This window comes from Carassius gibelio, chromosome B1, assembly GCF_023724105.1.
Source record: "Carassius gibelio isolate Cgi1373 ecotype wild population from Czech Republic chromosome B1, carGib1.2-hapl.c, whole genome shotgun sequence".
In the NCBI taxonomy this organism is placed as follows: domain Eukaryota; kingdom Metazoa; phylum Chordata; class Actinopteri; order Cypriniformes; family Cyprinidae; genus Carassius; species Carassius gibelio.
This window is the reverse complement of record NC_068396.1, coordinates 11,570,703-11,586,597: the sequence shown is the minus strand read 5'-3', so window position 1 is coordinate 11,586,597 and position 15,895 is coordinate 11,570,703. Positions and strand designations below refer to the sequence as shown.

Sequence of the window (15,895 nt, the reverse complement as noted above, 5' to 3'; positions counted from 1 at the left end):
ATTTGAAGTTGAAATGAGTTGGTCAAAGACAAATTACACTGTTTTTGTAGGATTGTGTTGTTGTTGTTTCTTCCTTCATGCTTATGAGTTTATGGTTATTTTGCATCTACTGACTTCTCAAATTATGTTAACACAATGTTATTTGCTGCAGAATTATCTGTCACAAATTACTTTAAACAAAACTGAAAAGGTGAATTTCTGTTAATACATATAAAGCGTTGTTGCACAGCTCTACACTGTCCTTTACTTGGTCATGTACAAGTGCAAATAGCCTATTATACATTTTATTTAGAAGCAGAGGGTGGCATCTGAATATAGTTGGTGGATTTGCAAGTCTGGCCTTTGCCTGGTGTGAGGATGATGGATCTGCCATGCCACTTGTGCCAAGCAAACAAAAGAGTCTGAGGGAATGTTATGTTCTGCACGCCCACAATCTAGCAGAATGCCAGCCTTTAAGAATGAGTTGGCAGCAGCATCAGTAAACAAGTACAGTTGTCGCATAGCCTACTGTACCAGGCTATAACAGCAGACACACTTAATGCTTGTTTAACAGCTTGAGTGATATTACATAAAAAAATGCAGCTCACCTGGATAGAGATGAATGCATGATGCATCACATGCAATTTAGTCCAGCACATTATTTAGACAATAATAAAATAGACATTAAAGATATAAATTGACTTGCATTTAACAGCATTTAAACATCCTTAACATTCTCTTCTGTTTAATGTATTGATATGAATGTAATAATGTTGTTAAAGCATTTGTTATTCATTCATTCATGGGACATCTATGGCAAGGGTTTTTAAACGGGTCATCAGCCATTACTCCACTCTTCAGTGTCACATCAATGTTGGAAACAGTTGTGCCTTTTAATTATTATTATTTTTTTTATTATTATTATCATTATTATTATTGGAACTTGTGATAGGCTTATTTTTTTTATAATTATTAATAATATAAATTAACAAAATATAAATTAAAATATAAATATTTTATATTTTCTAATTTAAGTCTTCACCATAAACTTGTTGAATAATAAGTATTAATTTCTTTCTCATAAATGAATGAAAATAATTAGCTTACACAACTTTTGAACAGTGAACTTTCAATTCATCAAAGAATCCCGAAAAAAGAAGAGAGAGAGAGAGAGAATCTGTAAAAATGAATCGACCCAACTGTATTCAACATTATATGGGAGTGGATCATGTATAAAAACAGGAGTGGATTCACAAATCAACTGTATAATATCACAGGTTCGTTAGTTGTAAGAAACAAAATACCAGTGCAAAAACATAAAAACCTTAAAAATAATAATAAATAATTTGCTCGCATTGCAATATATTAGACCAGTATTAGATAGAGAATAACAAAAGAACTGAAGTGAAAATAAATACAGCAGACTTGCCCTGTCTTTGCGGCGTGAACTCTTTGAGAAAATGACGTCACCTAGTTACAGTAGCTAACGAACCCACACACACTCTTCTGTGCCTAGTGAGGTGGACAACTGAAACAGCCTGTTTTAGCTCTTATCTATAAAACAACACATCTTTCTAGACAGCATTTCAAGATATACAGGGAAATAAAATGAAGACGTTAGCTTTGTGTTTTGGAGATTTAGTTTGACAGTGTCGCGTTCGCGCATGTTTTGATGTGAATTTCAGAAGGTAGGCGCTGCTAACTAACGTTAGCCGTATGACTTGTGCGAGTTTTGCATCTATACACCATATTTATTGTCTAATTTGTAATTTAAAAAATATGTAACATACATTAAACATAGCAGAGCTTGCCAGTCTAATTCTGGGGCAGCATTGCTAAACAGCTTTTGTAACAAAAACATGTCCCCTGTGTGTGTTGTAAGCAAACTAAGCATGTTCAGATACACTGCTCTCATCTCTGCTGTGTAAATGTAAATTGAGCTTTTTCCCGTTAGCTTAACAGCTATGAAAGATTCTCCAGTGTATTGTTGTTTTTATTAATACAAGGAAACAACAGAAAGGCACTGATAATCGGTTTAAATATTGTCATTTCTGTTAAATCGGTTACCAGTCCCTTAATATTAAGATAACTTTTATTTGTTTGTTTGTTTATAGGATTGTGCTATGTCTGGCCATGTGTGAACCCCCATGACTTCCGGTTGTTTGTGATTTTTTGGACAAGGATTAATTTTTAGAATAAAAAAAAAAAGAAAAGAAAGAAATTAATATAGCTAGAATTTATATATATATATATATATATATATATATATATATATATATATATATATATATATATATATATATATATATATAATTATTTTAAATGTATAAAAATGTTTGTCTGGTTTATTCTTTTTAGGTTTATTTATTTATTTTTACTGCTGCATCTTTTTTTTTTCCATTCAGGAAATATTTGGAAGACACGGTTCAGAAATGTACAGCCCCAAAGAGCTAGAGGGAGAAGTTGACCACTCGTTCTTTGATAGTGACTGTGAAGCTAGTGGACTTGCTTCTAATGATGGGCCGCTCAATAAACAGAAGGCCATGGAAAGACAAAATGAGAAAACAGGTGAAGAACCCCATGTTTCAATGGATCAGATAGGAAGTGAAGCTCAAAGTGTAAGGAACAGTAAAGATAAAATAAAACTGGATGATGATTCAAAGCGGGGCAGCAAGGGGCAAAGTGAAGAGAGAGCATATGAAAGAGAGCGACGAAGTAGTGATGGATTTTTCAAAGACTCTTTATCACTCCCAAGTGCCAAAAGCTCAGAGACTGTGAACCATGGACAATCAGATGAAGGATCTAGTCTGCATTCATACTCATCTGATGAGGAAAGAGAGCTGGAAGATGATTTTAAACTGAGTAAACCCAATGTTAATATTAACAGCGATGATGATGGATACCATCGTAGTGACGATGAAAGTGAGGAGGATGTGATATCCCCAGTCACGCGATCAATGAGACATAAGGAAGTGTCCCACGGAACACCTAAAAAATCTGCGGGAAAATTCCACAAGCTGAGCTGTAGCCGTTCATCACAATCTGACCCTGAGTCCTCCCCCAGTAGTGAAAAGAGAAGCTTTTTTCAATCTCAGAAATCACCTGTAAAACATCAGCGGGTCGGTTCAGTTTACAAGAAAGAACGACAAAAAGAAACGGCAGAATCTGAAGACACCGTTACTGATGTTACCCCTCTCTCGTCACCAAATGTTAGTCCTTCTCAGTTCATTGATGTGTTTCTGCCTTCTGAACTTGTGGCAAAAGATGTTCAACAGCAACAACAGCCCAGTGTTACTGAGAAGATGGTTTCAAATGATGTTTCAGATGGTCAGGACAGTATAAGTTCAGAAGGAGAGGATGGACCAGGTTTGTGTTGTGAATCGAGATGTTGTTGTTGTTGTTGTGGTTGTTTCTTAAGAGTCTCTTTCTCTCCTTTGCAGCGTTTTTAAATGTAGAGAAACAATTAAACCGAGTACTTATGGTCTCCAGTCCTGGCAGTGTTGGCAGCAGCCGTAAGAACTATTCCTTCAAAAATGAAGAGGTACGGGATATCGATCGGGAGAACCAGCGGCTATTATGTGAACTGTCCCGGTCATCGTCACGTTCACGTAACGACAGGTCTTCCTGCTCGAAAACCAGCAGTCGCAGGAGTAGTGCACCACCCATGCGCCTTTATCACAGCACCCTCAACAGACAACGAGAGCAAGAGCGAATTCAGAAGGAAAATCTGGTTAGTCTTTTAAAGTAACAAGAAAATATTCTCTCTCCCTCCACTAGAGGGAGCTTTTCCCCATCTTTTTAGTTATGCAGTGAAGTCCTCTCTAACATTAGATTAGAGTTTAATCACACTTTAGAGCAACTCCTATTTTAAGAGATAAACTTCAGTTATTTGTCAGCCTCAGTCAAGCAAGAGATTTTATATTTGAGTGTGCTGTTGTTGAGCATATGCATTTAAAAAATATTTAAAGTATACTTTGTTCAGCAAGGATGCATTCAGTTGATCAAAAGTGACAGTAAAGCTATGTCTTACAAAACAACATTTTACAAAGAAGGCTGTTCTTCTGAACTTTCTGTTCATTAACCATTTCCACAAAAATATAAAGCAGCATTCTTTTAACTGGTAGTTCACACAAAAATGAAAATTATTTCATTAATTTGTCCCTCATCCCGTTCCAAACCCGTAAGATTTCCATCCAGGATTTTGCGATTCTGTGATCGCTGAATTTATCACAAAATTAGGCAAGCTCGCAAATTTTCGCAAAAGCTCGCAAATTTTCATAATTGCTGCAGATTTTGGCCTTAGACGTGTCTCGTGACGTCATCGCAATGCACATTCAGTCAAAGAAAGTTTGTGTCTCAGTTCCAAAAATGGAACGAACAGACTTGCGTTCTCATCATGACTGATTTACAAGAGCATCTGTAAGATGTCTGCTAAAGATCTGGGAAACATCTGCTGTGTACTCTAATAAAGGTCTCAGAAGCTTTACAAGTTTTACATGCATTCTAAATGTCTATTATATATATGTAATATATATATATGTAAATGCAAACATCAAATTGACATCTCAGAGATACATCTGCGAGAGTGCTTTAGTGTCAGGTGCTGGTGCTACCTTCTGTAGAACTTCATGGCATTGGTGTTGGTTTTCCTCAAATGTTAGTTTGGAGACCTTCAATGTTTCTCAAAGTCATAAAAGTAATAACAGTATTAGAAGGTTGTCTGTGGTATATTTTCACTGTAAAACAATAAGAACGGCCATAAATATTACCGCAACAAAATCAGTCATTTTTAGGCACACAAATCAGAAAAAAGTTACATTGCTGAAAGTTCAATGCAAATGTAAAAATTCTGGCAGTTGAATTCCTACAAATACAGTTGGTAGGGGCTACAATGAGCTACTTCCCAGTTGTTGATATCAAAAAGACAGAAATGTTTAGAAACCCCGCCATGCTGCCCTGCTTAGAGAAGAGGAAGAGTTGTTGCCACAGTGCCAAAACTATGGGGTGCACCAAAAAAAAATCTATTCATATATGAATCAGGATTCTGTCTTCGAACGATTCTAATGGATTCACACGTTTCAAAATCAGTTACTGGTCTTAATCCTGTTCCTCACGTCCCCCTGTTCTGCACACGCTCTACTCTGCATCTCTCTCTTATTCAGATTATCAGCTCAGCTCCATCAATGAACTGTGTTCCAGTTATACACTTTTGTGTTTAGACAGACAGATATTTTTCCACATAGCTACCAAAAATGTTAAACATCTGAGAAGCACGCGATTACAATGGTAGCGGACAGTACTTGCTGGCAAACACTTCTTACTGTTACAAAAAAACAATCACTTTACAAAAATGCTACAATGCGATCATGTATTCTGCTGAATTACAGTTTTAATCAGGATAAAACCGAATATTAGAAGCCAACATAAGCAGTAGCATATACAAATAACAGTGTATTTAAAAGTATGAGACAACAACAAACAAAAAAACATACCATTCTGAAACATGCTTGCTTGCACAGGTTCTGCGCGATCCTCTTAACTAATATTCTTTGGATCTCATTTGGGGTCAAATTGACAAGTAATATCGAAGACGTCATTGTTTACAGTATAATGCCACTGGTGTGAGAGATGTGACGTTTCTGGACTGTACTTCAAAACACACTGGACCAGCCAGCCAATCTAAGCCTGTTGCGTATTTCTGAGGGAGGGGCTTCATAACACCAGGAAATCAGAGCATTCATAGGAGAAGGGACAGAGCGGTGTAGAACAAAGGTAAATTATAAAATATATAATAATGCTGCTTTTTTTGTTTTTTAACTGAGCTTAATGCTTGCGAAAAATAATTCATTCATTTGTTAAAGTCGTTATTATTGTTTTCTTTGTGCAAAAAAGTATTCTTGTAGCTTCATAAAATTAAGGTTGAACCACTGATGTTTCATGGACTATTTTAATGATGTCCTTACTACCTCCTGGGCCTTGAACGTGGTAGTTGCACTGCTGTCTATGGAGGGTTGGAAAGCTCTTGGATATAATCAAAAATATTTTAATTTGTTTTCTGAAAATGATCAAAGTTCTTAAGGTTTGGAACAACATAAAAGTGAGTAATTAACAACAGATTTATCATTTTTGGGCGAACTAACCCTTGAAAATTTATAATAAATGTTTCTTGAGCACAAAATCAGCATATTTAAATGATTTCTGAAGGATCATGTGACACTAGTCTAATGGCTGCTGAAAATTCAGCTTTTCCCGTCACAGGAATTAATAACATTAATTGCATAAATGCAGACTTGATGAGCAGTAGAGACTTAAAAAAATATATAATCCTACCACCCCCAGACTTTGAATGGTAGTGTATTTTTGGATTGTTTTTCTACTATTATTCATTGATGTAATAGTGTTCTGACAGAGTGCTTATTTTAGTATTCTGTGAAAGTGTGTGTGTGCATGGGGTAGGGGCGCTGTCAGCCACAGCCAGTAAAAGCAGAGAGACAGTTACCACCTGACTGAGACGAGAGGAGACAGGTGGAAGCAGTTTTACCCACATGCTGGACTTGACATTTTTCTGGATTCACCCCCTAGCTCCAGTGATAGAGAACGTATTACGCAAACTCTTTTCCTTTTTTTCTCCCTTGCAATAAAATACTGTCTAATTTAAAGGGATACTGAAGTTCGCTCTGAACCTCACTTGCTCACTGTTACACATGCATAGTCTCTCACTCTCTCTTTCGGTCATCTTTTCTTTTTTTTCTTTTTTCGGCCATCTTTATAGACCTCACAGTCCTTTAGAGAGTTAGACCCTCCTCTCTGCCAGTTTTTATTAAATAAAATATAGATAAAACACCCCTTAATCAGTAGAAAAGGGAATATGAGCTGTGACTCAGGCTGCATGTTCCACGATGTCTTGTTAGCATTTTACTGCCTAGCAACTAATGCTGGAACACAAGAACGAGTACAAGACAGCCACTCTCTTTCTTTAAGAGCAGTGAGCGAGCTGTCCTCTAACTTCACCTTTACTCTATTTCCAGTCCCAGCTCTTTTCATGGGTTTTGCTTACTGAGAGGTTTCCAAACGGCTGTTTGTACCGACGTACGGAGGCATGACAGCCTGTGACATTCTGATCCTTGTGCACTGGTTATTTTTATTCTCAATGGCTCACTGTGGCTTTTCAGAGAACATAGTTGTAGGCACACTACTCTCTCGGTTATCCTGTTTGAGGCTAGTTAATATTACTTTTATAAGTGTCCAAAAGATTTTACTATTTAGGATAAATAAAAAAATGTAAATGAAATATCTGTCATATATCAACCTTTTACTAAAAGTCTGTTAAAGGACCTTTGTGGTATTTTTTTGTGACAATTAAGCACATATTTCCCAAATTGTCATCACTGTAATGCAAAAAATATATATATTATTGTTATTATTATTAATTAATGGTAAAAATTTTATACAGTGTTAAAGTATTAATTAGTAATAATCAAATATTTATAGATTTTTGTAAATTTGTGACTTTTAATTTAAATTATTGCACATTGTCATTGACATGTCATGTCATGTCATTGTCTTTTTTTATTTCAACCATCATTATACAACAATTAATTTGGCCAATAATAATAATTAATTTTGTACAGTAGGGAAAACATTTGATCCCCTGCTGATTTTGTAAGTTTGCCCACTTACAAAGAAATGAATTGTCAAGTGAAATTTTTATTGTAGGTTTATTTTAATAGGTAGAGACAGAATATCAACCCAAAAATCCTGAAAAACACACATTATATATAAGTTAGAAATTTATTTGAGTTTTAGTAAGTGAAACAAGTATTTGATCTCCTACCAACCAGCAAGAATTCTGGCTCCAACCGACTGGTTATGTCCCAATGTGGATCACAGATTAGTCCTGCCACTATAAGAAGTTACTTCTAATGTAAACTCACTAGGTGTATAAAAGACACCTGTCCACACAATCAGTATCTTCCATTCCAATCCTCCCACCACTATGGGCAAGACCAAAGAGCTGTCAAAAAATGTCAGAGACAAGATTGTCGATCTGCACAAGGCTTGATTGGACTACAAGACACCAGCAAAAAGCTTGGTTAGAAGCAGATAACTGTTGGTATGATTATTTGGAAGTGGAAGAAATACAAAATAACGATCAATCGGCCTTGGTCTGAAGCTCCTTGCAAGATCTTGCCTAATGGGGTTAGCATGAGAAAGGTGAGGGATCAGCCCGAACTACTTGGGAGGAGCTTGTTAATGATCTTTAGGCAGTTGGGACCACAGTCATCAAGCAAAACATTGGTAACACACTACACCGCAATGGACTGAAATCCTGCAGCTCCCGCAAGATCTCCCTGCTCAAGGAGGCACATGTACAGGCCCGTTTAAAGTTTGCCACTGAACATTTAAATGATTCAGAGAAGGCTTGGGAGAAAGTGCTGTGGTCGGATGAAACCAAAATTGAGCTCTTTGACTGTGTTTGGAGAGAGAGAAATGCTGACTATGACCCCAAGAACACCATCCCTACAGTCAAGCACTGTGGTGGAAAAGTTTGGGGCTGTTTTTCTGCTAAGGATACAGGACGACTTTCGACATTGGGGGTCAAATGCACTATAAAATCTTAAATGAGAACCTCCTTCCCTCAGCCAGAACACTGAAGATGTGTCGTGGATTGGTCTTCCACCGTGAAAATGACCCAAATAATACCACCAAGGAGACAAAGGAGTGACTCAAGCCAGTCTCCAGACCTCAATCCTAAAATCTGTGGAGGGAGCTGAAACTTCGATTTGACTACCAACAGCCAAGAAACCTTAAAGATTTAGAAAGGATCTGTAAAGCGGAGTGGATCAAAATCCCTCCTGAGATATGTGCAAACCTGGTGACTAACCTCTTACCTCTGTGCTTGCCAACAAGGTTTTCTGCTCCAGGAACAAAGTCATGTTTTGATTGGAGATCAAATACTTATTTCACTCACTGAAATGCAAATCAATTTCTGACCCTTGTATAATGTGTTTTTTCCCGGGTTTTTTGGTTGAATCTGTTAAAATAAACCTACCATAAAGATTACAGACCCTTTATTTCTTTGTAAGTGGGCAAACTTACAAAATCAGCAGGGGATCAAATAAATATTTTACCCACTGTATGTTGAATTCAGTTCAGAAAGTGAATTTAATTTCTGAACTGGCTGTGATTACTGTATAACACAAGTTTTAATAGGAAGTATCCTCAACCAATAATTTTAATGAATCAATTGATTTGTATGTTATTGTATATGTAAATGTGTGTGGTTTCAGGCGTTCCTGAAGCGTCTAGAATCTGTGAAGCCCACTCCTGGCATGACCCGAGATGAACAGCTAGCTGATTACCAGCGGCAGTGCCATTACCTGGGAACACACAGTACAGCTATTCCACCAGTCAAACTCAAGTCCAGCAAAACACCTGGTACTTTCTTACACACAACATACACATTTAAACCATAGTTTGTATGAAGCACTTTAAATGAAGAGAGTATGTTCAGTTATCTGCATGTCATTTCTATTACATTATTCCAAATTCAGCTGCCTGTTGCAGATATTTTTTTAAATAAATAATAATTACTAATGGTGATTCAAATGTATATCTTTAATATAGGAATATCCTGCATTCTGTGGTGCTTAAAAAATATAATATAGTGCATTCTGTTTGCATAAATTTTTCTCCTCAGAAAAGAACTTTTCTTTAAGACATATATTTAAACACACACATGCACAAACACACACGTTTGTTTTTGTGAAAAGTGGGGACATCCCATAGACGTAATGGTTTTGTACTGTACTATACAAACTGTATATTCTTTGGCCCTACACCAACCCTACACCCAACCCTAACCCCTCACAGGAAACTTTGTGCATTTTTACTTTCTCAAAAAAAACAAACTAATTCTGTATGATTTATAAGCGTTTTGAAAAATGGTGACATGGGTTATGTCCTCATAAGTCACCCTCTCCTTGTAATACATGTGTCATACCCATGTCATTATACAGTTGTGAGTTGGGAATTGAGTTTGATTGTCTATGATGTTTTTTTTATTCCAATATAATATTTTGAGTCATGTACCTTACTGCCATTTGTGATGTGCTTTGCCTATATGTAATGTTTTGTACTTCTGGATCCTTTCTTTTATACAATATATAATATATTTGCTAGGTAGGCCTTTATTTACTAATAAACAGGAGTCTAACTAGTGAAATTTATGTATTGAACTCAAACTACTTTTGTAATGTCGAAGTGTTTTAACTGAATTTCATACATTTGATTTTGTTAAACATATTAATATTGTTAAACCTCAAATTAACAGTACCAGTAACACAACTCTTGTATTTTCATGAATACAGGAAGGACTTCAAGACCTGGCAGTAATCCTCACAAATCTAGACCGGAAACTGCTAAACTCAGAAGAACAACACCACGGCCTGCTTGGTCCTGATCCTCATATTTTTTCCTTCTCTACCCCTAACACTTTTTTTACTAACATGTTCTGTAAGTAGAAAATATGACTGCAGGTCACAACGCAAAACCTTCTGGAGATGTGGAGTGGTATAAATTAAAATACTTGTAAGAAAATCTATACAGCTCTACAATCTGCTAAATTATTTGACAGTGTATGACTTTTTTATATATGTCATTTTAAGCTTTGGTAAGAAACTAAGTGAATTCAATCAATACTGCTCAGGACCATAAAGCGTGACTATCCATTTTCTGAGACATTCACACGCAAACTAGTGCCTATACTGTATGTGACAGAGAGCAAAAAGACTGTATGTATGTTTAAGCAATGTAATGTAAAGCCATTGCTGCAGTTATCAGAATAATTAATTACTAAGTGAAATAAAGCTTTATTAGTTGTGGTCATTTCCAGTGTTACATTTTTTAGAAAGCAAAGTGATTTGTTTATTGACTCAGCTGTATGACACTTGAATACTTGGCATGCTGATATGAAGTGACACACATGCTCAGACAGTGTCCCGTCTGTTACAATTAATGTAACAATGCTAGTTATTCACCTGTCACTTCTAAAGTGCTTTAGAAAAGGCTGATTGACACTTGCTGACAGACTAACAAGCTAATTATGCAAGCACACAGACTGGCATATTAGTAATTTACGAGGAAGCCTCTGTTGTTGTTTTGCTCACATTGCTGTTACTACTGCTTACTTGGCTATCGCTGTTATAACAGTATGATGACACTTTAATGCAGTTAAAAAGCATTACATTATATATTTCTTTGCAGATCATTATTTAATGCACATTCAGCATTAAGTAAATTAAGGAATTTGTAAGCATATATTAATGTTATAATATAAAATATTTAAATTTTATACTCTGTTGTTTATCAATATTATATTATGATAATGTGTTGTCACACACTATACTGTTTGAGGTTGGTAAGATATTTTAATGTTTCTAATGTAAAAGAGGTTTCTTAGGCTCACCAAGGCTGCATTTATTTGCTAAAAAATATATATACCTATTATAAATAAATACATATTATTACAATCTGAGATAGCTAACTAAAAGTAAATTATTATGATGGCAAAGCTGAATTTTTAGTAGCCATTAATCCAGTCTTAAGTGCCATGTGATTTTTGAGAAATCTTTCTAAAATGCTGATTTGGTTCTCAAGTAAAAAAACAAATTAATATTGTCAGTGTTAAAAACTGTTGTTCTGATGATTAATATTTTTGGGAAAACTGTGATACAGGATTCCTTGATGTATAGAAAATTCAAAAGAACAGGATTTATTAGATTTAATGCATCCTTGACGAATAGAAGTATTGATTTCTTTGAAAAAATCTCACTGACCCCAAACCCAAATGGTAGTGTATGTAATGTATATTGTGGAGCCTATGACACTGATGAAATTTCAATAGTTGTTCATTAATTCTGTTCATGTAAACATTTGTGAAGGAATTTGAACTAATATGAGTTCATTACCATTACAGAGCTGACACAAAACTTTTGACTTTGTTATATTAAATTTGTCAGATCTGACAGTGAGACGTATAATAATGTCACAGAAAGAAACCACAGGCACCAAGAAGTGTTTTCATCTTTATTCTTATTAAAAGAACACATAAGGTGGAATACACCACAAGAACAGTCAGCTTTCCAGTGTACAGCCACTTCAGTCCGGGAGGAAATGTGTTCAGCTAGCTGCTGAAGAGAGGAGCCACTGTAGAACATTATTGATTGATTCAAATAAATAAATGAGAAAAAAATAATAACTTTCAACCTGACCATACTGAAAGTCATCTAAAACTGAGGGGCAGTATGTAGATTTAAATATATTTACAAGTGTTGGGGTGGAGGCCGCAGTGGCTACCTACGATTACATGATCTCAGTCCACCCCAGGGCCAGCTTGGCTAAGTACACTTACATCTCCCTGGTTGTTAACACTCCACACAATAAAGACACACACAGATCTCAGGGTTTCCTTTGGTGGGATGGACATGGTGGATGGAGAATGTTTATGTGAACTTCTTGATCTCGTCATACAGGACCAGCACAAAAGCACCACCCATGCCTCTGATCACGTTAGACCAGGCACCCTTGAAGAAAGCTTTGGCTCCCTCATCCTTGGTGATCTTCTTCCAACAGTCGATTGTGCCCTTGTACATGATGTCAGCTTTTGGGAAAGAAAAGTGTGCGTTAGATTGATCATCAAGAAGCTTTTATTTTCATACAAAAAAGTTGGTGCCAAACTGCCTGATCCCTTGGCCTACCTCCTTTGCGTCCAGACTGCATCATCATACGACGTCTGACGGTGTCGAAGGGATATGAAATGATACCGGCAGCAGCTGTGACAGTCTGGGCAATCATCCAGCTGATGACAATGTGTGTGTTCTTGGGGTCTGGGAGCATACCTGAGTGACAGAGTTAGGCAATGTCATTGAGGTATATTTGACAAGCAGTTTGTTTTATCCACGTCACATGTTTTCCATTAGTTGCTTACCTTTAGCTGTATCATAGACACCAAAGTACGCAGCTCTGTAGATAATAATGCCCTGGACAGAAACGTTGAAGCCTTGGTAGAGACCCCTAAGACCATCAGACTTGTAAATCTTGGCAAGGCAGTTCCAAAGACCAGAGAACTCTCTCTCCGCTGAACCTTTGCCGATATCAGCAGCAAGCCTTGTTCTGGCAAAGTCGAGAGGGTAGACGAAGCACAGAGAGGTGGCCCCGGCAGCACCGCCAGAGGCCAGGTTACCAGCAAAGTAACGCCAGAACTGGGTCTTCTGGTTCACTCCTCCAAGGAAGATTTTCTTGTACTTGTCCTTGAAGGCAAAGTTGAGGGCTTGTGTGGGGAAGTATCTGATGACGTTGGCAAGGTTGCCTCTCCAGAAAGACAGGAATCCCTGCTCTTTGGGAATTCTCACTACGCAGTCGATGATCCCTTTGTACTGTTTGTCAACTGTGATCTGTTTGCTGGCATGCTGGACCTGTGGAGCAGCAGGTGGCACACTTTATATCATTGTGATCACATCATATATGAATTGTGTTAATATGTTGTGGATTTTCGAGATTTCATTTATGGTTATGTGTCAATGTTGCATGATCATCTTGTATGGGAAACGCCAAAAGCGGTCTCTGATTTGAAATAAAAATAGTTTTATTCTTTACACTCAGGGATCAGCCTGACCACGTGCGCGAGCTGCACTTGGCGTCATACCCCACTTGTGCGCGGGGTTTGAGTATTGGGTTGCAGCCTCCAGACTATTTTTAACTTTAAACTTACACCAAATATCGCTGCTCTTCACCGTCACGATCTTAGCACACATGATTGGCCTTGATGAACTCTGGCACTGATGGAAAGAGTGACGGAAGTTCTCAAGGTCAAATATTTCAATGTGTAGCATTAGTATCCACAATTGTTTTGGGAAATGCACTACTTAAATGAAAAATAACATTAATTTAACATTAATTAAACTGACTATGTGCTGAAATTACTGTTTTGTTTTTTTTTTTTGTTTTTTTTTTATTTATTTTTTACAGTTTTTAGAAACGCTTTATAAAGCAGCACCATGGACAGCGCCATAAATTGTGCATTATCAGTAAAACCCTTACTTTTGGTTAGTGGTAGATGTTTAATTATTCGATTAATTTTCTAAAAAAATAATATAAAGTGTAATGCACTTTTTAATCTAAGCATCTGTGACTCGTGCACAATTTTTGAGCTATTTAAAATAACTGTGAATAGTTATTACTTATTTTATCCCGATTTTAAACCGTACCTGCAATAACAGTTTGACTCTTTCAATGGGGGCCACAGCTGTCTTTGAGATGGCAGCAGCCACACCACCGGCCAAGAAATCCTTCAAAAAGCTGATCACCGCGTCAGACATGATGTCCTATCTCCTGAATAACAATCTCACCAACAGTACGAACCCCAGCGACGTCCCTTCAAATGGACGAGTGCTCGTGTTTGCTCCTAATATATCGGCACTCATTATCGCGAGAGGAGCAGATGATGGATGCACGAGAGACCGAACAGAATCTCGAAGCTGAATAAATATCCCGGGTCATATGCTATAAGTCTTACGTAAGTTAGTTAATGTCCCGGGTCATGGAACTAGGGACATTTAAAGGACAAATGTTATTTCTCATAGCCCACCAATGTATTGCCATAAAACTTATTCGATTCATTACCGCTGGGACAACGTTTTATAGCTATGTTATAAAATTAAAATAGGCAAAATTTGTAAGCAGTAGTAATTTTACCACAGAGCCTTGTCTACATTGCATTAGATGTTTACAGGAATGTTATTTCAATTAAGTTTTGTGTTTGTGATTTTGTGCTGATTCTAAATGCACACATGCATTGCATTTCATTCAAACTTACTGCCAATTATTAGTTACTGCATTTGAATGGTTCCCGTTGTTTACATGAAAAACTGATCAAGAAACTAGAGAACTAGGCCTATTCCACTTTTTCTGAACTCGCCCTATGTATTATACCCTAAGTTTCACTTTGAGGTTATACGACCTCCACTCGTGTGTCACGTGACAGTTTGTCAGTAAGACACAAGGAACTTTTTTGGCAGCTATTTTTTAAAGATAAACTCATTTATAGTGACAAAGAACCTTAGTTTGTTACCATATAACATCCAATTGTGAATGGTAATTATGTGTTGTCACACTTAACGTTTAATTATATATTCTTTTTGACAACTTTACATTTTTTTGAGTAATATTGCTATTGTAATACTTAATTTTATATGTATATGTAACGTGGGCATTGAATAGTGTTTAAATGTGTGTTCATTGCACAAACTCCTGCGTAATCTGATTGGAGTTTTAGATATTTGAATCCACTGCCCCATCTTCACAACCCCCCACCCACGCCCCCCACCCCTAACCCCACGTCTGTTAGTAAGTTCTGTTTCCTGGCTACAGTACTACAGTATTATCCTTGAGGTGTTTTGTATGTAACTAAAAACAATGCAGGAGACACTTCTTAACAACACAATGGAAGTTAAGATGGGTGCAAGGCTGTAATAACACATCAGCTCAAATTTCAGAACAAAGCCATATAATTATCTTTCTCTCTCCTTTGAAGCTGGAATATTATTCAAAAAAAAAAAAAAAGAATATGCATGGAAAAAACGGATTCCAAAACTTACTCGCAAATTTGTGTATTAATGTAGCCTAATAATAGTTAAAATAAACCTGCACATTAGTGCTAACGTTTTCTTTTACGGATTAGGTTAAGGATCAATTCCCCACACACACTCACGGATACTCTTTGATGGTCTCGCGTATGAACATCACGCGCTTCTAGATTTGCTCGTGCAATTTGCAACCCTAGGCGCGAGCGCTTGGTGTTGCTAAGGGCAACTTGGCTAGTCTACTGTAAAAGAGTAAGCAGACAGTGTCTCTTTTA

The 15,895-nt window shown here is 36.8% G+C and overlaps 2 protein-coding genes across 3 annotated transcripts; one reads left to right on the top strand and one right to left on the bottom strand.

The window, feature by feature from the left end:
• The first annotated feature begins 1,467 nt into the window (after positions 1 to 1,467).
• LOC127948555 (cilia- and flagella-associated protein 97) lies at positions 1,468 to 10,866 on the top strand. Of its 2 annotated transcripts, none has more exons than XM_052545030.1 (5): positions 1,468 to 1,667; positions 2,385 to 3,345; positions 3,420 to 3,709; positions 9,270 to 9,372; positions 10,350 to 10,866. In XM_052545030.1, the coding sequence occupies exons 2-5, from the start codon at positions 2,412 to 2,414 to the stop codon at positions 10,439 to 10,441; spliced, it is 1,419 nt and encodes a 472-aa protein (XP_052400990.1). In that variant the 5' UTR covers positions 1,468 to 1,667; positions 2,385 to 2,411; the 3' UTR covers positions 10,442 to 10,866. The 2 variants fall into 2 exon arrangements, with proteins under 2 accessions (XP_052400990.1, XP_052400988.1); XM_052545028.1 differs by having other exon boundaries at positions 9,270 to 9,417.
• A 1,186-nt stretch (positions 10,867 to 12,052) lies between these two features.
• Positions 12,053 to 14,429, bottom strand: LOC127948367 (ADP/ATP translocase 1). The gene is made up of 4 exons (XM_052544796.1): positions 14,247 to 14,429; positions 12,968 to 13,454; positions 12,738 to 12,878; positions 12,053 to 12,640 (listed from the first exon to the last, which is right to left on the bottom strand). The coding sequence occupies exons 1-4, from the start codon at positions 14,355 to 14,357 to the stop codon at positions 12,483 to 12,485; spliced, it is 897 nt and encodes a 298-aa protein (XP_052400756.1). The 5' UTR covers positions 14,358 to 14,429; the 3' UTR covers positions 12,053 to 12,482.
• Between the last annotated feature and the right edge of the window lie 1,466 nt (positions 14,430 to 15,895).